This window comes from Chiloscyllium punctatum, chromosome 3, assembly GCF_047496795.1.
Source record: "Chiloscyllium punctatum isolate Juve2018m chromosome 3, sChiPun1.3, whole genome shotgun sequence".
Taxonomy (NCBI): domain Eukaryota; kingdom Metazoa; phylum Chordata; class Chondrichthyes; order Orectolobiformes; family Hemiscylliidae; genus Chiloscyllium; species Chiloscyllium punctatum.
This window is the reverse complement of record NC_092741.1, coordinates 76,845,116-76,869,234: the sequence shown is the minus strand read 5'-3', so window position 1 is coordinate 76,869,234 and position 24,119 is coordinate 76,845,116. Positions and strand designations below refer to the sequence as shown.

General features: G+C 41.6%; 1 protein-coding gene across 2 annotated transcripts in view; it reads left to right on the top strand.

Moving 5' to 3' along the window:
- nt5dc1 (5'-nucleotidase domain containing 1) overlaps nucleotides 1–24,119 on the top strand; it is a 554,582-nt gene that overhangs the window by 481,894 nt on the left and 48,569 nt on the right. For both annotated transcript variants that reach the window (XM_072555633.1, XM_072555641.1), the window contains exons 9-10: nucleotides 5,936–6,054; nucleotides 19,279–19,443. In XM_072555633.1, the coding sequence (XP_072411734.1) occupies nucleotides 5,936–6,054; nucleotides 19,279–19,443 (284 nt within the window). The remainder of the gene's footprint in view (nucleotides 1–5,935; nucleotides 6,055–19,278; nucleotides 19,444–24,119) is intronic.

Below are 24,119 nucleotides of genomic sequence, written 5' to 3'. Positions count from 1 at the left end.
CCATTGTTGGCCTTTATCACAATGCAATTGGAGAACCCAAAGCAGGAAGTCTTGCTGTGATTATACAGGGCTTTGGTGAGGTCACAACAGGAGTAATATGTGCATTTTTTGGTCTACATATTTCAGGAGGCATGAACATTTATTGAAGTTCACTAGATTGGTTCCTGGTAAGAGAGCTGTCCTACGATGAAAATCTGAGAAAATTGAGCATATGCTTTGTGGAGTTTAGAAACGTGAGAGATGATCTTATTGAAACTCTGAAAGGGAAACTATTGTTGTCTGACAAACTGACCTCAATCCTGTAGAAACTAAATGCAAGCAATCTGACACTGGACCATGACCCCATTGCCAAACATAAGTCACTTGGGCAGAATGTTCCTGTTGTGTAAGGTGGCCTACCTGCAGAAAGCCTGTGAGAAATGTCTGCTGCCTCTTCATTGCTAGGCCTGCCAAATCATATACCAATTACGCAGTGGTGAGTACTCAGCTTTCTACTGGAATTAGGACCGCAGGGATGTCCCACCTAGGAAGAGCTACTGGCCCACCCAATGGGATAAAGTTTGTGAGAATTGGGATGGTAGGTGTAGCAAATGACGGCAGGTGGGTGCCTCTCATGAGGCCCTTTCCTTCCTAATGACCACGTCACTCAATCTGGAACTAAATGCCATTGATCAAGGGACCCTCACCCTAAGGTGACAAGCAGCTTGCACATCTTGACCGGTCATCCATGCCACAGTGCAACATCCTGCCTGTTACTGGGTTAATCACAGTTGTGGTGAGGTAAAGCCCTTGATGATGAATTCATCGTGTCAGAGCTTTAATTGACAGCGTAACAGGAAAGCTGGACATACATCTGTAAACTAAGAAGGTAATTGTAGCAGGGACAGAAGAGCATTGGGGTTCATGTATAACACCATCATGACTAATTAAATGCCCTTCGCATCTTCAAGCTCACCTCCAGAACGCTGTGCAGCTCCTCTTTACCTCCTTACCAAGATCCAGGGTCAAAACTGCCAGAGTCGACCCATTGTTTCACCCTGTTACTGCCCAACTGAATGGATTTCTTCCTATTTCCACCTTATTTTTTTCCTTGCCTTGTTCATATCCATAACTTTTCTGATACTGTCTTTCTCTCTAAAAGTTTCCAGTTTCCTTATCCTAACCATCTCCTCTTTGCCATAGATATCTAATCTGTCTATACCACACTTGTAAGTGTTCCTGATGTGAGTTTGCATCAAACAGAACGTTTTATCTGATGTGCCAATGCTAATGTCATCTCCCATAAGAAACCGAGTGTGGATATTATTGTGTTGAAACATCCAAAAGATATTTGATACAACTAACTATTAAATACAAATATATTCCAGACTACTCAGACACCTTGGCATCATGGTAGCCCAGAAACCAACCAATACACTTAACCAGTGACAAATGAACCTAACGGATCCATTAGATAATACCAGCAAATCTAACGTCATTTGCAAGATACCATGCAAGAACTGCAAAACAAACACCACATCAGACAAACAAGCAGGAAACTTGCCACCAGGATACATGAGCGGCACGGTGGCACAGTGGTTAGCACTGCTGCCTCACAGCGCCGGAGACCCGGGTTCAATTCCCGCCTCAGGTGACTGACTGTGTGGAGTTTGCACGTTCTCCCCGTGTCTGCGTGGGTTTCCTCCCACAGTCCAAAAATGTGCAGGTCAGGTGAATTGGCTATGCTAAATTGCCCGTAGTGTTAGGTAAGGGGTAGATGTAGATGTAGATGTAGGGGTATGGGTGGGTTACGCTTCGGCGGGGCGGTGTGGACTTGTTGGGCCGAAGGGCCTGTTTCCACACTGTAAGTAATCTAATCTAATCTAATCTAAATCTAATGAACACCAACTAACCACCAAACGACACAACCCACTATCATGAGTTTCCATACATATAAACAAAGAAGGACACCACTTTGACTTGAACAACATGCAGATCCTAGGACAGGTGAAACAAAGAAATGCACGTGAAGTTTTAAAGGCATGGCATTCTAACTAGAACTCCATCAATAAACATATCAACTTAGATCCCATCTATCTTCCCTTGAAAATCAAACCATAAATGACAGCACCCACCTTAAGAAACAGAGACCTATGAATAGAGAGGTGGAACATACCTGGAGACTCTCACTGATGGTGTTACCTAGTCGTGGTGACGAAACATCTGAAGACGCTTTCCAGCTCAGTGACTTAACTTACATACAAATATATTTCATTCGTCAGACACATAACTGCCTGAGCTAAGATTAAGCTCTTATCCAGACAGAGGAGTAGGCTTCCAATAGATTGTTATACATCATGTAATCCTGAGTAAGATGAAGTATGGGATTTTTATATATATGTGTCACATGCTTTGAAGAGGTAATGATCTCATGAACGGATATCTTCAAGGTAAAGTGGCAGATTGACTGTGAGACAAAAGTAAACAATAACTAAAAGGGGCACTTCCTCTTCCGCTCCACATCCCATTCCCTTCAGACAAACCTTTCCCATGCAGACACAGGAGGTGTCAACCTGGCCTCTTACTTCCTCTCTGCTCAACGTTTAAATGCCCAAACATTCCTTCCAGGTGAAGTAACAATTTGCTTATATGTGTTTCAATTTCACCCACTGTATTTAGCTGCTCACAATGTAGTCTGTTGTACGCTGGTGAGACTAAACACAGATGGAGCAACTCCTTTATGGGACAACTCCATTCTGCTCGCGAGCATGATCCCCAGTTTCAGGTGGCCTGTCTTTTTAATTCTCCAACATGCCTCAGGCTGCCCTCAATCCCCTGCACTGTTCCTTTGAGGCTCAATGTAAGCTTCTGGAACAACCCCGCATCTTAACCTAATATTCCACAATAACACTGGATTCATCATTTTGAGGTTAATCTGTTTTGTTCCTCTCTCTGTTTCCTTTTTTTATTAGTTTCATGTTTATTATTTTCAGTTCCAGTCAAAAAATACAGCTCCTTTTTGCACTTCTTTTGTTTCTTTCTTTCTGTTCCTATTCCAACTCCGTTCCCGTTGGTCCTACAGGAGTAATGCTTCTGCCAACTATTCCTATCTTTCATCTTATTACAGACTTTTGTCTCATCTTACCCATCCTTTGCACAAAACTTGTTACTGTCAGCAACTCTATCCAGCTCTGATAAAAGGTCCACAGATCTGAAAGGTTAACTTTGTTTCACTCTCTGACAGATGCTGTGTGGTCTGCTGATTTCTTTCAGCATCTTCTGGTTTTCAGCATCTGTGGTATTCTGCCTTTCAATTATGACTCAGGAGAGGCTTGACCAAGTTTGTTCTCCTGACTGACAAGTGTAATACACAAGAATAGTCTCAGATTAAGGGGCTCGTCATCTGAGACTAGGAGAATATCTTCACTCAGTCTTGTTAATTCTTTGTCTGGGAGGGTTGTGGGTGTGCCATTGTTGAGTATTAAGTTTGAGAGAGTCTTTTTTTTTAAGCCTGTCAGGAAGGCTGTGGGGAAGAGTTGAGACCAATGATCAGCTATGATCATAACCAGTGGCAAAGTAAGTTTTGAGGCCATGTGGTCTGGTCCTACTCCAATTCTTACACTCTGAAATGAGAAGCATTTTGTTTTATACATCACTGTGCTCAGTTTTCTGCAAACAGTGATTTTAATAATTGACAATGAGGAATTCAGGCTATACTTTATTTGTCTTAACTGAACTTTTTGTTAAGAAACAGTGAAATATATCTCCAATTACAGTGTGTTTTCTTGTTCTGTGTTGATAAAATAGTGGCAAGATAGTATGTTAAAGTTAAATATCTTTCATCTTTTGGAGTAATGAATGTTGTGTAACAGCTGAGATGCTCAAAGATACTTTGCTGTTTTGGTTGGTTTAGAAAAGATCCATGTTTATTTTATGAATATTGTAGGTTCAGAAATGTTGTATATTTCTGTACATAGGGCATTCATTTCTGCTACTCAGATGGTAAAGTGTGATGGGCTGTTAGATTTACACAGGGCTGTGACTGAAATGGATGTGGATTCACACCGAGTTGTTCTGAAATATTTTATCATGAACAATAAATTCAGGAAGTTTTAGTGTAACTCCTGAGAACAGGTTATTATCCAGAGCTTATTACGGTTCATTCACAAAATGGCCCTCATTCGTGCACAGACTGGGCCATAATGTTAATGATCGCAACAGGTCACCGACACATCTGTGCACGTATCCACTGACATAGACACAAGCAGAGGTCTGGCATGATCAAAAATATTGCTGTCCTTCCCCAATGGCATTTCTTCAGCTGCTGTTCCTTCTCTGTGCTCACTCTGTGTCCAGCCCTGACCATCTTCCATGCTGCGCTGTCTGGAGACAGGAGGTTGAGCCTGCCTGATACAATATCCCTGGAACTAGGTTTTAGGGAACCTTTGTAAAAGAGACCCGCAGCCACCAATCTCTGTGCTCCATTACCCAGATTTAGAAATGTCCCCACCCGCGTCAGGGATCAGACACCCTCCATACTCCCAGAAGCAGCTGTGGGCTCCTTACTGGTAGAGGTGACCAGCTTTGGAAGGCTCTCCTCCTGACTGAAAGCCAATAGGAAAGGCATGCTGAGCTGTTTGGAATGAAGGCCACTGTGACAGCTTCTGGTGTGTGCAGTTGCTTTCAGTGACAGGTATGTTCCATTGAGGAAGATGAATGCAGTAAATTTTATGATTGATTCTCCTTTGCCCAACCAAAAGGAAATATTTCTATTGGTCATGGACACAATTTGACTCGTTTCAATGGCATAAGACTGCAAGATGAAGGAGTAGTACTATTCAGTCCCTTGAGTCTGCTCTGTCATTCAATGAGGTCATGCCTGATCTACGAACTCAACTCCACTTTCCTACTAGTTCCCATAATCCCTGATTCCCTTACTGATTAAAAATCTGCCTGCCTCAGATTTGAATGTACTTAATGACCCAGTTTTGACAGCCTTCTGCAGGAAAGGATTTCATAGATTTACCACTTTCTGAGAGAAGAAATTCCTCCTCATCTCATAAGAAAGCTCCTTTACTTTTGGATAAAAATTAAGATTTAGGTAAGTGAAGGAAGCATGTATAATGGACAAAATTACAGTACAGGTAGTTCTTCTACAACACGATGGTTGCCTTCTTATGCAACCCCACACTGTAGAAACATCACACTTTAGAAACAGCGCTTCAAGTGTTGGTAATGTAATCGCATTACAGCCAGCACACATTTAAAAGTTCACACTTTAGAAGCAGTCTCCCCAATTCGTCAATCACGTTACAGTGAATTTATGTTAGTGAAACACATGTTATAGCAGAACGACCTGTACAATGATCGTATTCCATCAGACTTCACTGTGTATTGAATTGAAATTAGAACAATTAAATTTCAATTTCATTTGGAAAGTGTGTTTGGGACATTCGATGGTGGGATAGGAAGAGCTGACAAAGCAAGTGTCGCATTTCCAGCATCATCTTGAAAACCTGACAAATTAAAGCAAAAAGTATTGGGGGTGACAGAAGAGAGAGCCAATGTGACACAGGAAATGGCCCCTTCAGAATTCTGGAAAAGGAAATAAGGGGAAACTGTGTTTGGTGCTGGCTACGGTCTGATCGTCAATGGGTTGCAGGTTGCTAAGTGTTCCCAGGTCAAAAGCTTCAGAAAAGGTCGTCAATTTACCCATTTATGTCAGTTACTAAAAAGGGCAGAACGCTGCAGTTGAGGAAACACTACAGGAAGAGGTCAGAATCTGGTACAGAAAGCTATTTGTCTGCATTGGAAATTCTGTATTCAGTGAAACAGTAAATGGGGATGGAATATAAAAAAACAAAAGTCACTCTATTTCAGTAACATATATGTCTATTATTAAAATAAATCAGTAAAATATTAATATTTTTGATAAACTCTTCTAATTTATTCGCAGTTAACGATGAGGAAAGGGAGCCACTTCCCTCATTAGAACAACCTGGCTGGTACTCACAAGGTAACTGGAGCCATCTTAATGACCTACTGAAAAAGATAACTGGAAAATCAGACCCAAAGGTACGCTGAGTATATAACAACTGAATTAGACTAATAACAGTAAAATATTCACTGCAACCACTTTTACTCCCAGATTTTCTTTAACCATTTCCAAGATATTACTCACAGGAGATAAAACTAAAAGGTATTTAGAAAGAATAGAAGTTGGCTCTTCCTTATTGTAGATTTGCCCTAAAACTGTTAAAAACGGTGAAAAAACCTGGATATTATTGTAATATGATTTACAGTTCTGCTAACTCTCAATATCTGTCATCAAATGCATGAATTTATTTTAATTTTTGTTCTATCCTACTTATTCTGACATATTTGTGGTTACTTATAAATAATTTGGCGTTGTGTCTTCAAGCAGTTTTAAAAGAGATGTACAAGTCAATTTTAATTTCTATTGCTTGCTGACCTATTTAAAATGCCCAAACCTGCTCTATGCAGGCAAATTTAATGAAAGCAGCAATTGAAAGCATCAACTGTTGTTAAATCATCAGAGGATTCCAGCACTGGTTTGGGTACCTGATCCCATCTAAATCTAATCTGACACAGGTTACTTCTACCGATTGTTGGGTTGCTCCAATAACAATAAAGTAATCATTTGTTATTTGGGTGGTGGACAAGGTAATTATAGGGGAAAGACTTGTACCCGTGGTTCATTGTCATGATTAATTAATTCATTTTTAGCTGTGCTATGCCTCAAGGTAATGACTGTTATCAGTACTTACACTGAATATTTGTCTTGGTTATAATCATCATCTATAAAGCAATATTTGTTTATCTCAAATTTAACTTGACCACTTTAGTGGGTGATGTTTTTGGGACAATGCCTGGTCAGATTGAGTTTTGACATGCGTTAAATAAATAATATTATCAAAGGTTTTAATTGCTGTGTAAACTTCAATTTGTTGTAAACAAGGTTTACAATCCAGCCAGAAGTTCCTATTGCAACCGTATGAATCAGACTGCATGATACAATGAGTGATTTTGTGCACTGGCATTGCAGCATCTATCCACAGCTAATAGATATATGTTTGTTCTTCAGTTAAAATTGCTTAGTCCTAGCTGTCCTGAAAAACATGGGTCTTCTCCTTAAACCACAAACATCCTGACAGTGATTGGGTTTTTTCAGTGGTATTAGGAGAGAATTTCAGGATTGGGTATGACTTGAAGGGTATCTTTGAACTTGGCATTCCTACAGCATTGCTGCTTTTGGGAGAAGTCACAAGAGTGGGGTGCTGTTGATATAATTTTGGTGAGTTGCTAAGATGAATACAACAGTTAGTGAACCTCAGGTGCACCTATGAAGAAGGGACGCTGATTCTGATGGAAGAAAGAGTTTTCAATTGAAAGGTGTTGAGGTTTGTGGCTTTGTCCATTTATGTAAGTGTTGTTAATTCTGTCATATTTTGATTTAAGCTTGTAAATAGTGAGGAGGCTTTGAAGGATCGGGTGATGAGCGACTCATCTCAGAGTATCCATCATATATTCTCATAGCTGTAGTGTTAAACTGGTCTGGTTCATCTTACTAGTCAATAGTGATTCCTAAATAATTAATGATGGAAGCCTGAACAGTGGTGCTGCTACTCAAGAGGGGAATTCTACCTCCCAAGTGGAGTTAAATACAGCGTTGTTATTTCAGCTTGCTTTCTATCCATCAGCATATTGTATCTAGAGATTTCATTGATATTCCATCTTATTCAGACCAAGAGTCTTTGAATTCTTGCAAATCTACTTGGATAGAACCATAATAGCATTTGGACATAAGAAGAGGCCTGATAAGGTTGATGCTTGTTATACCTGTGGTGCTCAGCAAAAGCAGAATGCAGCTCTGGGCACTATGTGAATGATGTGGATCTCTGCCACCCAGACTTCTCCCCTTTCAGCGATCATAGCCTTTTCTAATCCCAGGGTTTACCTTCTCCCCAGCTAACAAGCTGCTATCTCAAGACCTGTGCATCTGAGTCTGTGTGGAACAACAGTTTCTGCTATGGCATTCACAGGTTGTCATAAGCTGCTTCATTACTAGATAGACTGGAGTGGGAGTCCGGCCTATCTCCCTCACCTTAACCTCCTTTCACCTGTCACATTTCCAACGCCCCTCTCCCAAGTCCCTCCTCCCTACCTTTTATCTTAGCCTGCTGGACACACTTTCCTCATTCCTGAAGAAGGGCTCGTGCCCGAAACATCAATTCTTCTGCTCCTTGGATGCTGCCTGACCTGCTGCGCTTTTCCAGCAACACATTTTCAGCTCTGATCTCCAGCATCTGCAGTCCTCACTTTAACCAACTGGTGAACCAATGAGATGAGACCAAAATGCTGAGGAGGCCACCCTGAGATCCAACCTTTCCTTCTGACAGTCCCTTGCCATGATCTCCACTCAACGAGATCATAGCCCCAAAGACTTCTTGATTTGGAGATGCCGGTGTTGGACTGGGGTGTACAAAGTTTAAAAATTACACAACACCAGGTTACAGCAGAGGCTGATATCTAAGTTCTGTACCCATAGGGAGGGCTTCAACTGGGACCTTGGCTTCATTTCACACAACAGGTGACCACCATTGCACTATACACATACACAGACACAGATACACAGGCACTCCTACACACACACATACACACAGACACATGTATATACAGACACGCACACAGACTCACACACGCTCCTACACTCTCACATGTATCCTCTCACAGACTTAGACCACTTTACACTCGCACACAAACACACATATACACTCTGTCTCACAGACACTCACAACCCCCTACCCCAGACACAAGCACACTCCTTCAGACACACACATTTTCACACACACATGCATCCTTTCACAGACTTAGACACTTTACACTCACATATACACATATATACACTTTCTCTCAGTCACAACCCCCATCCCAGACAGACACACACACACACAAACCCACATGTACACATACGCATATACGTTTGTGGGGTGAATTTGTACTTGCAGAGTTACATTGTACTTTGCTGAAAAAACTGCATGAATCCATGTAAAAGACTCTGTTAACTCACTTTTTAGATTAGAATCAGTCTAAACATTATGGCACAGACAGGGAACACAGCGAGCTAACATCTTATTTGGCTAACACCAATTGTTACAGTTAACCTGAGAATGTAACTTTTAAAAAATGTTTTGTGATTTACATATGAAAGAAATGGAGCCATCATGGTCATTCCAATAGATGAGAGATTCACCAAACAATCAAGGTATTTTTCAATGTATAATTTCAATTACATCACACTGTAAATTTTTGCTATAAATTCTGTGTCTTACAATTGTGTCCTCCACAACCACCTGATGAAGGAGCCACGCTCCGAAAGCTAGTGCTTCCAATTAAACCTGTCAGACTACATGGGCAGCACGGTGGCACAGTGGTTAGCACTGCTGCCTCACAGCGCCAGAGACCTGGGTTCAATTCCCGCCTCAGGCGACTGACTGTGTGGAGTTTGCACATTCTCCCCGTGTCTGCGTGGGTTTCCTCCGGGTGCTCCGGTTTCCTCCCACAGTCCAAAGATGTGCAGGTCAGGTGAATTGGCCATGCTAAATTGTCCGTAGTGTAGGTAAGGGGTAGACATAGGGGTATGGGTGGGTTGCGCTTCGGCGGGGCGGTGTGGACTTGTTGGGCCGAAGGGCCTGTTTCCACACTGTAAGTAATCTAATCTAATCTAATCTAAGTAATCTAATCATCAAAAAAACCTGGTGTTGTATGATTTTTTTAACCAAAGACTTCTAACATTTTCCATGGGTGACTCTCCTCTTGCGAGTCTAGGGTTGTTATACCAGCAGCAGGAGTAGGCCTGTGCCATGGTACTCTCATGGTCTGTAGCCTCTGATTGACTGGCAACTCCTGGCTGCTGGTCCTGGGTCCTAATTTTGGTGTAATGTCTGCCAGCAACCTGCCTAATTGTCAAACAATCTGGCTGACTTCCCCATCGTCATTACTTACAGTTTCTCTCCTCCAAGCTGTCCCACTTTCAGACCAAATCCAACAACAGGAATATCTAATCGTCAGTGAGAGGTTATTCATACGTGGTATTCCATGAAGCTGTTTATCCCTATTCGACACTTCAGTGATTATTGGAAAGATGTTGATAATAATTGACACGAGAAACAGAAAATTCTGGAACTTAACTAAGAAAAAGGTCACACCTACTGCCAGAATGCATAGGGACTCTTTGAGTCCTTGTTCTAATTAATCTGGGCTAGATGCCTTCCTATACTACTGACATCTAGTATGTGACTGTACCTCATTTGCACTGTTTATAACGTGTACAAGAGCCAATTTCCTTCACATCAGCTTCATTACCCAGAGCTACATGGAGCGCTGCATACCTTCTCCCTCCCACATAATTTTAATTCAAAATGCCAAAAATCTCATCCTCGATTTCTATCCAATTATATAAAGTAGTTCATAATGGACTTACAAAACACTAACAGAGCTCATATTATTTTTAATTTAACCCATACTGACTCTGTCTGAGTATATATTATTTAATAACTTGCCCTTCGACAGCTGCAATTAGGATCAGCAATGCTCCTGGTAGCTTGACCAGAGAGAAAGTGACTAAGATCTACACATGCTGCACATCACCCCCGGCCTTGAGTTTGATTTTCAGTTCATTTAGAGCTGAACTTTCATCACATCCAAACAATTTCAATAATGATAGAAAGAATAAGACTAGGAGACAATGTTGTCTTAGCCCTGAACTCTCTAATACTCAGCAACTTGGAAATTGGAATCAATATTGATCATCATCTATGCCATCTCAGTAGCTTGTATGATGTTCCAAGTCTCAATCTTATCTTGGGCTCTTGTGAAAGTAATCACATCCTTTCTATTAAATGGGGAGGCAATGGCCTAGTAATAGATCTAACAACTCAAGTCTGGGTATCTATGACATGCTCTGGGCCATCAACAACAGCAGAACTGTACTCCAACACAATCTGTGACTTCATGGCCCAGCATATCCCCCACTCAACCATTACCATCACACAAGTGGATGAGTCCTGGTTCAATGGAGAGTGCGAGAGGGCATGCCAAGAGCAGCACCAGGCATACCTACAAATGAGGTGTCAACCTGGACTAAACAGGACTACTTGCATACCAAACAGTAGAAATAGCAGTTGATAGAGCTAAGCAATTCTACAACCACGGATCAGATCTAAACTGTGTAGTCCTGCCACATCCAATCGTGAATGGTGAACTGTCAACATATAATTCTGCAGGTTAAAACTCTCACCCCTTACAAAGCTCCCTCTACACACCCATGCAGATAGGCACAAAATGATCGGTGTTAAGGGTAGAGGGAAAAATGAAAATGTAGTTCACTGGTACTTGTCTGCAAAGGTCACTGAGAGAATTCTTTTCACTTGCGAGGACTTGCCGCTTCTCAGTGTCTCTTGTCTTTGTACTTTAACTTGCTTGCAGGAGGCACAGAGCAACCATAGATGGTGTTCTGTTTAATTTGAAGACAGGACTTTGTCTCCACAAAGACTGGTGTGATCACTGCCACTAATACTGTCAAGGACAGACCCACCTGCAGCAGTCAGGTGAGTGAGAATGAGGTCAAGTATGTATTCCCCAGTCCCATCTTCACATTAACCAAATCCTCCATCTGTAGTCACTCTCAGCCTCCTGCAAGCAAGTTAAAGTAATTAGCCAGATCTCGCCCTCATAAATAAAACTGTCTCAACCTACATGTAATAAATCATTAATAAAAACACCCCACTATCATGAATAAATCCTATTCATAATTGATGCTATCTGTTCCAAAAATATTTTTTCTGTGTTTTCCCCCAGGCTTTACGTAAGTTTGTCCTTTGTGGAGGCTTTTTCTTTCATATCCTGGCCTACACCCCTCAACCAACATCACTAAAGCATCTATCTTGAAAATTGCAACATTTCTATTTGTTAGTCTTGCCACACACAAATTTATTATTCTGTTAATTACATTAGATTACTCACTTAATCTGTCTATGGTCTGTTCTGGGTAAAAACAATGACTGCAGATGCTGGAAACCAGATTCTGGATTAGTGGTGCTGAAAGAGCACAGTAGTTCAGGCAGCATCCAAGTAGCTTCGAAATCGACGTTTCGGGCAAAAGCCCTTCATCAGGAATAAAGGCAGTGAGCCTGAAGCGTGGAGAGATAAGCTAGAGGAGGGTGGGGGTGGGGAGAAAGTAGCATAGAGTACAATGGGTGAGTGGGGGAGGGGATGAAGGTGATAGGTCAGGGAGGAGAGGGTGGAGTGGATAGGTGGAAAAGGAGATAGGCAGGTAGGACAAGTCCAGACAAGTCAAGGAGACAGTGCTGAGCTGGAAGTTTAGAACTAGGGTGAGGTGGGGGAAGGGGAAATGAGGAAACTGTTGAAGTCCACATTGATGCCCTGGGGTTGAAGTGTTCCGAGGCGGAAGATGAGGCGTTCTTCCTCCAGGCGCCTGGTGGTGAGGGAGCGGCGGTGAAGGAGGCCCAGGACCTCCATGTCCTCGGCAGAGTGGGAGGGGGAGTTGAAATGTTGGGCCACGGGGCGGTGTGGTTGATTGGTGCGGGTGTCCCAGAGATGTTCCCTAAAGCGCTCTGCTAGGAGGCGCCCAGTCTCCCCAATGTAGGGGAGACCGCATCGGGAGCAACGGATACAATAAATTAATTTCCTCATAATTGCAGTCCCACCGAGTTTCGAACTGATACAAAATTTGGATGTATTACTCTTTGTCTCTTTGTCTCAATCATTAATATAAATTACAAGTAGCTGAGGCCCAAGTACTAATTCTTGAAATACTGAACTAGCCATAGATGCCAGCTTGAAAATGTCTGATTTTCTTTGTTTCCTATCCATTAACCTATTTTCTAATACTCACCCTCTATTTCATGGTCGTTTGATCATTACTGTTTCATGTGACAACTTGAATCATGCCTTTTGGAAATCCAAAATATCCAATACCTACTTGTTCCCCTCTATCTACCTTACTAGTTACATCCTCAAATACTTGAATCAATTTGTCGAAAGTATTTTTCTTCCTTTTAACTATTTTGACATATTTTCATCATGTCACACTTTTTTAAGTGGTTTGTAAAGCCTGTCTTTATAAATGATTCCAGTACTTTTCTGATGACAGCAGGGACCACTAACTAAGAAAGCACTTGGAAAGTACCAATTCCCTAAATTTTAAAGAACATTTGCATTAAGTGTTTCTCATTCTATCTAGGGATAAAAAGAATGTTTCCTGGGGCCAACCACATATTTATTTTATTCAACAACTTCCCCAATGATTTATCCAAGTGAGCTATTTGAACCATATGGGCCGGAAGATTCCAGGTGCAACAGCCTGTGTGGAATGATCCCAGTCAGTCAGCTGTATGTAGAGTTTGTGCCACACTTTCTGAGGCACAATAGTCACATACAGATTGCCACTCTGCTCTTCTGTTTTTATGTTAAGAAAGATCTCTGCGTTTCTGACAGGTGAAACCTATCGGAGCTCTTTCAGAAATGTGGAGTCATGCTTTAAATGTTACAAGTTTAGATTAGATTAGATTAGATTACTTACAGTGTGGAAACAGGCCCTTCGGCCCAACAAGTCCACACCGCCCTGCCGAAGCGCAACCCACCCATACCCCTACATCAACCCCTTACCTAACACTAGGGGCAATTTACCATGGCCAATTCACCTGACCTGCACATCTTTTGGACTGTGAGAGGAAACTGGAGCACCCGGAGGAAACCCACGCAGACACGGGGAGAATGTGCAAACTCCACACAGTCAGTTGCCTGAGGCAGGAATTGAACCCAGGTCTCTGGCGCTGTGAGGCACCAGTGCTAACCACTGTGCCACCGTGCCGCCCACATTGAGTCCTTCTCAATGCGGGATCATCAAGGGAAGCCCTTGACTCCTACACCCTTTTTGACATATTCTACGATTTGGAGTTCCAATATCGCATACAGTTACTTCAACAATTCCCGTGAACGGGTTAATACCTAAGTTAAGCTGGAAGGTAGGATACTAGATGCGTAGGCAGTAGGGCGCTGATTTAAACGGTGCTTTTGGAGGGTTCCAGGGAAAGGGAAATTGCCCAGTGAAATCTTCAATTCCATGGGAACTTCCCCCAGAGTCTGCTATATCAGCAATTCTGCAGGGTCCCAAGCACCAATCCCATCTACGCCACATAAATAACTGACCATTGGAAAATCTGGGTCAATCAGATTCACTGCCGGAGCATGTCCCAAAAATTGCCTTCAGCATTTGTGGCTGATGTCGGCTGTATTTGTTGCATCAGTGTTACCCTTTGGGGTAATAAAGTTTTGGTAACTTTGTATTTTATCCTGTTTATACTTAGCGAAGGCTTGAGACTCACGTTATAAGCTTCAGTCACAGATGCCAAATCAGGGAATGATTGTTGAGAAGGAATATTGTAACAGTCTTTTAGCTATTGGATGTAGTACAATTGAAAATTAGGAAGACATGGGGCTGATGACCTAGTGACTGAGTTCAGCACATTTACAGATAGGGTTCAGTGGATGAGTTTGGACCTCTGAAGTGCACTGGGACCTCAGAGGTGATGTGCTGGACCTCCATGAGAAGTTTGAAGCCTGTGCAGCACAGGGCATGTGGCCTTACAGTCTGTTTGTAGATGTTGTTTCAAAGTACAGTAAATTGCTTTTACAGCACTTCTTGTGGTCTAAGAAGAAGAGGAACACTTCCACACACCACTTTCTATTCCTACATAACTCTTCCTTGGCTCTTCAAGCTCCCTAACCTGCAGGCCAGTCTCCCAAACCCACTCACTGATTTACATTGCCTTACAATTCCACCCCCTCCCCCTAACCCGATCAACTGTCTCGTACCCAAGTGTCCAATGTACAATTATAGTTGGGATGCTGACTCATTTGATGAAAAATAAATATGAAGAAAACCTGTAAGAAAATTAGAGCTGTTCCATTGCAATCCATTCAAGAACCTTTTAAGAAGTTTTTAGCATTTTGTACTTGTGGTATTTATATTTGGTCATTTTCATAATCTCAGGTTGTCCTAAACTGCTTCCCGGCATGGTTTACACTGTTGTAATATTGTAAACCTAGCAGTCAATCATATGTTTGTGTTGGTGAAGGACAAAATGATATTGAAAGAACTGTCCTGCATTTTCTTGAATAGTACCATATTTTTCAGTCCAACTGAAAGGCTTAGAAGATTTTAGTTTAATGTCTCATCCGAGATTGTGTGTTCAAATGTATTGTGTGTGTTGCCAGAACCCACACCTACTGACTATGAAGTGGGAGTGTGTCACTGTGCCAATAAAAGATATAAGTAGCAAAACATGTTTCAGTTAGTATACACTTAGTATAGTGCTTAGTTTTGTCATACTATGAATCAAAAATATAAATTTCTTTAGATTAGATACAGTGTGGAAACAGGTCCTTCAGCCCAACAAGTCCACACCGACCCGCAACTCACTCAGACCCCATTCTCCTACATTTACCCTGTCATCTAACACTACGGGCAATTTAGCTCAACCAATTCACCTAACCTGCATGTATTTCATCAGGGTAAAGTGATTTTGTGTACCCATAGATTGTGATAACACCACTCGCAAGGAAGAATGTTTATTTTCATTATATCCTGTAACAAAAGCATTTCTTGAGTATTTCTGAGATAAAACAATCAAAATTTTACATCTTGGGCTCATCAGGACAATATGCAAGAATACCACTTTAACAGATAAACCAATATACTGCATGAGAGACAAGTGCTGACTGGTTGGCTTGTGGACCCTGATTGGTGGAGGCATTGCTGTGGAGAGTACACCAATTATTGATGATTGACAGTTAATAGCCAGGATTTGTTTGCATTTGAAATCAGGCTTCTTGACTCTGATGTTTAGGGCATTGCCCTGAGGGATGAACCAGCAAATAGCTATCACTTATTTTGTTGAGATGGAACAGGCACTGTGTTACACTGCAAGCCTGTCTGATGGTCTGAAATATTACTTTGCACACTCAAGATTATCAAACAAAGTGTCCAACCATGTCCGATCAGCATATGCAAAACCTGCAACACAGTGCCCAACATTAGAAGTGGTTCTGCAATTGGGCGGAATGGCCTGGATATTCCTGAGTGCGTGAGGAATTATGCTGACTACCAATGTTAGCTGTACTTGCAATGTGGCACACTTGCTTATGCTGGAAACTACAAATATTAACACACAGGGTCTTGCTCTCTACAAACAGAAACAACATGTATTTGAATTGCTCCTTTGACAAAATGTATATTCTCTTCAGTAATACTCAAGTTCTGTCCTGCCAAATGACAAAAACACTTCCTTGATATGTGCCCCAGTATCTCCTCCTTTGACTTTACTAAGTTTTAGTCGGGCTACATTTCTAAGAAGCACTGTGGGACATTTTCTTAATTTAAATATGCTACTTAAATACAAATTGTTGTTGGTACAGAAATAACACTGGCCAGGTCCAGATGAAAACCAACTCATCCATTGGAAGCTGAGCCCACAGCTAAGTGCACAATAGGTGGGCTGAAGTTTCTAATTGCAGGACACTTTTCAAAGCACACAGCCCATTCTTGCCTATAAGAAATACAATTGCCCATTTACTGTTTATTCATATACAGGGAAAGGTTGCCAATTTTGACACCTGCAGATGTTGGAGACATGCTCAATAATTGGCAAGAAAGGTGGCAGGCTGGACAGTAATTTTACATTCATCCTCCACATGAAAACATACCTAGTGCAGGAATGTAATATCGTTGTTTTCAATAGGATGTGTTGTGTTTTGTTGCTACTAACTATTATAAGAAGCTCTTGTTTACTGGTGTGCCAAACCTCCTGGCAGTATGTGCTGAGGGATTTGTCTGTTGTAGTGTGGATTCCAGGATTGTCACAGACTGCGTTGCCACTTTGTACAATCTAGGTCCCTGGTTATTCTGTTATGTTTTTCCATTTATTTCCAATATACTGGCAAATATTAAAACCATTTTGAATAGCACATAAAATGCCGAGCAGCAGGTAAATGCTTTCCTGAAACACTGTCAGTGTCAAATTAAAATATCCTTTTACTGTACCAGAATCTAGGAAATGTTTAAAAACTGACACCAGTGCATCCACTACCTCATTCGTGACCTCTTTTAAGATGTTAGGATGAAATCCCATCAAGACCTGGAGAATTGTCAGCCCACAGCTTTCTCCAGTGCTTCTCTAGTGATTGTACTTTCACCACGTTCTTCTCTCCTTCCCACCTTCTGATTTACTGGAATGGTCTTTATATCCTTTATTGTGAAGACAAAAGCAAATAATTATTCATTTCATCTGCTGTCTCATTATTATCTATTATCAACTCCCCATTCTCAACTATTGAGAGGAAACTAACTTTACTTGCTCTTTTTTTGATATCTGTAAAAACTCCTATCTGTATGAATGTTGCTAGCTAGCTTCCTCTCATAGGTTCTTTCCCCTGATTAACCTTTTATTCATTCAATTATGTTCTTTATGTTATGACCAATCATGTTTTCACCTTTATACTATCCAGCACTTCCAGTCATCTTTTGGTATCATGTGGAGTGAATCAATCTGCTTGAAGAGTAGTTTTTGGAAGAGGCCAAGGTGAATCATCCACTTGCCACATCTGAAGATAGAGGCATCTTGGTTTTTGTTTTGCACTGACTGATATGCTGTGCTTTCCCATTGTTGAGGATGGGGATATTTATGAAGCCTCCTCCTCCAGTGAGTTGTTTAATTGTCCACCACCATTCATGACTGATTGTGGCAGTACTTCCAAGTTTAGTTCTGATCCGTTGGTAGTCCCCAGAACATTGGCCTGGGGCTCTGGGTTACTAGACCAGTGATATTACCGCATTATTTAGTGACATCGTGCCAAAGCCCATGTGCTCAGAACATATTTAAAGAGTTTTATTACATGACTTCTGTCTAACTACAATCAGAATTTTAAAAAAATCAGTTGTGTATTTCAAATGAGAGATTGACCAGCTCATGTCTGTGCCATTGCTTCATGGGCTGAGTGATAGATGTTATGTCCAGTATCTAACAATAGAATCTTGGGTGTTTGGCTTTACTGCCTTATTAATAGGCCAAATAGTGGAAACCAAGATTTAGCACTCTGTGCAATAAGTATGAGGGTGGATGTCTTCGCATGCAACTAAGTCCATGCCCATACTAGTGAAAGAGCTTGACGGGTCCAGCTCAAATCGGCCAGTTAAGAGTGTCTTGGCAAATCATGAGTCTCAACAGTGAAGTCCCACCCTGCCAGAGATGACAGCCAATCAGAGGCCAGTCATTTCTGGGTCCAAGAGGTCATCTCTAGAGGCCATACCTTCAGGATCCAATTTTGTGACGTCTGGCTTTCAGGTTACATGAGGTGGGAGTCACTGGAAGATGTGTGTTGGGAGGGATCTGGGTCAAGAGCACGTTATGTCTTTATGGCAGGTGAAATCCCTCTTTTGCCCTCCATCTTGCCTCTGTTTGATACCAGATTTTGGCAAATGAAGCCTGTGAGGTCATTGCTGAGAGTGAAAGGATTGTTGTATCTCTTTCTGGTATTTGTATGGGTTTGTTTCAAATAGTCCTTACATTGTATAACACTGCTTGTGTTTTTTTAATTTTATAATAATTTTATAATAAACTTGTTTCTGTTAAAAGTCCATTGGCAGCTGCTTGTGAATATAATCACTATGACAAACAAATGACAAAAATGTGGTAATTGAGCAATTTAGTTGAGGAAGAGACACAGGAGAATGTTTTTGGGATTTAGTGATGACTGTCAGGATGGGGTTGGTTAATTAGATCTTCACACGATGCAAAGAAATGTCAGCTATAGGATAATGGATAATTGGAAACATGCTTTCTTGGAACATTTATACTTAACAGAATACAGCATCTAAAACTCTAAAAGAAAAGGAGGCTTGGTTTAACTTCCCCTGACTATCTTACTGTGGAAGGGAATGGTTGGATTGCCAGGAATGCACCATGTTTCTGAAGGAGCAAGAATCAGAAATGCCAGGGAGGAATGTAGAGCACAATCCCTTGTGCAGAAAAAATCGAAGCAGAGTGACAATCAGTGGTTGCCTCTCCTTGGTTTGGGCTCAAATGTCTATTTGCTTTCTCCTCTGCTTTATATTTTTATTCAATGATTTAACCTCTGCCTTTGGTGTGGACTTTGATTCAAGAGAGCTTAGCATGACGCGTGCTGTTTAACCTACAGGTTGTTTACTTTGGTGACAGTATGCGCTCGGATATATTCCCTGCTCACAGCTACAATAATTGTGAAACAGTCCTGGTGCTGGAAGAACTAGAAGTTGAAGCCAGCCAACAAGTTACAACAGACAGAAAGGACTCAGAGCCATTAGAGAAGAAAGGAAAATATGAAGTAAGTGTTCACAATTAATTACAGATAATAATCAGTTTGAACAGGTATGCTAAAAGGAGTTGTGAAACATACTTGAAAATAATAAACTGTACAGTGATTATTCTGTTGTCAGTTGCAACCAATGTGAATGATAACTATGCAGCAGCAAAGTCCAAAAACCAAATTATTTGTAAATGATAACATTGTAGCAAAATAGTTCATAAGTAGGTAGATTTTGTGGGCTGGGAATGTGTTACTTCTTTCAGCAAGTTGATCTTTAAATTCACTTGGAGGTTTTCCTGATACAACTTTTGCTGCTAATTACTTTCAACTCAATATGAGTATTCTGGTGGAAAGTTCTGTGCACATTCAACACATCTAGCCCAAATCAACAATGATGGGGTTTAAAGGCATCCACACAGAGGTCCAGGAATGTATTGCTGCCCTTTGGACACTTGTATTTTGCATGCAAGCACCATATGCATTTGTCTCGACTTTCTCTGGGTCTAGCCACGTATAGCAGTCAACACCTCAATAATTGCCACTAATGCTGTTGGAAGATTTGGGCTGATTTTTCTTGAGTTGTACAGACTGTCCTCTTATCAGTACTTCATTTGATATAAAGTGTTTTAAAACACCAGTAGTTATAAAGAGCATTACAAAAATGAAGTTTTTAGGCTTTGCCTTCTTAGGCAAAGCTGCGATTGCACTGAAGAAGGTGGGGTGGTGAGCTGCCTTCTTGAACTGCCATGGAAGGGTAGGTGTCAGGAAGGTGGCTCCAAGATTTTTTTCCCATTGACAGTGAAAGTACAGTGCTATAGTTCCAAGTCAGGAGGAGTGTACAAAGTCAGAAGTCACACAACACTAGGTGAAAGACCAACAAGTTTATTTGAAATCGTAAGCTTTTGAAGTGCTGCTCCTTCGTCAGATGAAGACACCTTCATCGCCCGATGAAGGGGCAGTACTTCAAAAGCTCAGGATTTCAAATAAACCTGTTAGACTATAACCTGATGTCGCGTGATTTCTGGCTTCGTCTACCTCTGTCCAGCACCAATACCTTCACAGGATGGTATGTGGCTTAGAGGGAAACTTGCAGACTGTAGTGTTCCTATGTATCTGCGTCCCTTAACATTTTAGGTGATAGAACTTGCAGATTTAGAAGGTACTGTCAAGGGAGCCTTGGTGAGTTGCTTTAGTGCATCTTGTACACTATGTTTTTAAAAATATTTTTATTGTAAAAAGATTTCTTTTTTATAAGATTACAAAATTGCAACAACAATAAACCAACAACAAAACTATTCTGTATAAAATTATAAATTATAAAAAGAATCAGAAATAAAAAACACAAACAAAACAAAACTGTACTTATGTGCAAGACAAACAACCCAGTATAAGTAATAAATAAATAACACCGCTGAGCTCAACAAAACAATAGCTCCCGATCTTCAAGAGTATTGAATATAACACCCGCATTTATTCAAAATTCTTCCTCTCGGGGGACCAAGTTCGCTAAATCAGATCGTCATGGCTACACAAAAGCCCTAATTAAAATGGCAGACAAATCTGCATCTAGGTAATCCAAATAAGGCTGACATGTCTTACAAAAATTTTCAGTTTTTTGATGCACCATATTTGTAAGGAACTCCAGGGGGATATGTTCCATGCTTAGCTTATGCCAACCTGAGAGGCCTGAGGGATTTCAGACACCCAACACATCAAAATGTTTTTCCTCGTACAGAAAGTAAGGATATTAAAAGGTTTTCTCCTATGAGTATCTAAAGAAGATAAATTGGGCAGGCCCAGGAGAAGAGAGATTGGGTCCATCTTAACTTGGGTCCCCAAGACACTCCCTATTACTCCTGCCACAGCACTCCAGTATGTATGAAGTCTGTGGCAGGACCGCAGACAGTGAGTGAGAGTACCAGTATTCATTTTACACTTGGGGCACACTGAGGATATCCCACCTTAAATTTCAAGAGACGGTCTGGGGCCAGATGGACCCTATGAAGAATCTTTAACTGAGTGGCATGAGTCCTATTACAGATCGATATCTTTCTCACATTTTCACAGATATCCTCCCATGTCTCAAAGGAGATCTCAACTCCTAACACACTCTCCCAGACCTCTCAGTAGCTCAATTTCACCCTAAAGACCACCCCTCAACAAATGATAAAGAGTACGTACTGAGAGAGTGCTCTTGGCATGAAGCACTGTGTTCTCTATATCGGATCTGTCGGAATCAGTCGAGAGCAGTTCCTTTTTGAATAAAGTTCCTAATTTGGGAAAAACAAAAAAGGTCTCTGCTAGATAATCCATACTTGTGCCTGATTTGGTCAAAGAACATCAATGTTTTGCCCTCAAGTAAGTCACCCAAACAGAAACTCACTGAGCTGCCCAGAGTTTAAACCCGGGGTCCATTATCCCTGATCAGAACCCCGGTATAGTAACTATAGGGGTAAGAAGAGAAGTTTTAGATGTATTACCCTTACTGTGCTGCATTGCCCTCCTCACTTTGACAGTATTAATAATTATTGGATAACAACAGTACTCAGCAACTGTCCTCATTTTATCTAGACGAACAGGCTAGTAAAGGGACATTTTGCCTGGGAGGCCTCAAAATCCAACCACATTGACGCTGGGCCCTTACAAGCCCAGTCGCTCACAAAAGATGAAAGGGAGCTTAATTGATATCTTCTAGTGTCCGGGAGGTCCACTCCCCCCAGCCCTTGTGGCAATTGCAATTTGGCAAGCTTAATAAGGGGCCACCTGTGGTGTGGAGCTAAACCAGCCATGAAGTCTCCTAAATGTTTGCCTGGGAAAAATCAAGGGAAGCATTTGCATAGGGTATAGCAAACAAGGAAGGACATTGATTTTCGTAAGGGCTACTCGGCCTAACCAGGCTATTGGAAGAGCCTCCCATCTTTGAAGATCTTGCTTAATCTTGTCAAGCAAATGGACAAAATTAGCCTTAAATAACAGAGAAGCGACCATACCTAAACAAAGAAAATCCCCTGTGAACACTTAAAGGGAAACCGTGACTCACCCTCAAAGTCAGATATTCCCCCAAGATCCCCCATAAGCATAATCTCCGATTTGGAAAAATTAATCTTATTCAAAGTTTGTAGCTCGGGTGCTCGTTGTTGTGGTTCTGTTCGTCGAGCTAGGAATTTGTGTTGCAGACGTTTCGTCCCCTGTCTAGGTGACATCCTCAGTGCTTGGGAGCCTCCTGTGAAGTGACAATTATGTTGGGATCTCTATGGATAGCCTCTGCCAATGGTTCAATCATCAATGTAAAATGTAGAGGTGAGAGGGGACAACCTTACCGACTGCCCCTGCAGATACTAAAATTACTGGATCTCACAGTATTGGTGACAGCCGCAGCCAGAGGATCACTATAACGGACCCTACCCACCTAATAAAGACTTCAATTAGACCAAACTGTTCCAGGGTGTAAGAAAAAGGCCACTCCACCCGGTCAAATGCCTTCTCTGCATCTAAAGAGATCACCAATCCCTGAACCGATCGCTGCTGACATGCTTGGACCATATTAAGTAATCTCATAGCGTTGTTGGAGGATCTGCGGCCCTTTATAAAACTCATCTGGTCCTCTTTGACAATGGAAGGTAACACTGTTCCCAGCCTTAATGCAAGAGTCTTGGATAAAGTTTTAAAGTCAGAATTTAGAAGCGAAATGGGCCTATGGGAAGCACAGTCCCCCAGGGTCTTCCCTTGAGGATGAGAGAGATATTTGCCTCTCTCAAGGATGGCGGGAGGCAATCGTGACTGAACAAGTAATTGTACAGGTCCAGCATTGGCATTGCCAATATATTTATAAAATCTTCGTATAATTCATTACGGAAACCATCAGGGCCGGGCACCTTTCCACTTTGAAGCTGCTTCACAGCCTCCTGTACCTTTTGCACTGTTAATGGGACATTAAGGAGAGACAGCTATTTGGAGGTCATGCCTGGAAGATCCAGGTTCCTAAAAAAGAACTCCGTCTTAGCCCGTCTGTCCTCACAGCCTTCCAACTGGTGTAAAACAGAGTAAAATGATCTTTTTAGAAACACAAGTAAGAATTCCAGTCCCTTCCCTGATTGAGGTAATACGAGGTGGGGGGGCATCCTTTTTCCAAGCCAGATATTTGCCAGGACTATTGCCATGCTCAAACAAGCTTTGTTTCACAAAGGAAAGTTCCTTCCTCGCTGTCTGCATGAACATGGAATTCAAGGTGGACCCAAGAGCTGTGACCCGCTGCAACTTAGCCACTGATGACCTATCAAAATATGGCGTCTCAGCTGCCTTTAGTCGTGCCTCGAGCAAGCGCGGCTGCTTTCCCTTCTGTCATTTCCGACTGGCAGCATAAGAGATAATTATCCCTCTAGCATCAGCCTGAGCAATCTCCCAGAGAATAGACTGGTAACTAGCCATATCCGAGTTACTGGCCAAGAATGCTTTAAACTCATTAGAAAAATACTCATTGAACTTACTGTCCTTGAAAATAAAGGAACCCGTTCACCAGTGCCATGAACCTGCTACATTACCCTTAATTTTCACTACTAAGTATACTGCTGCGTGATCGGAAGTGGTAATATTCCCAGTTGTGCGGGATATCACGGAATCCAAAAAAAGTAGTGAGGGCTAGGAAAGATCAATCCTAGTATGGTATTTGTGCGGATTAGAAAAAAGTATAATGT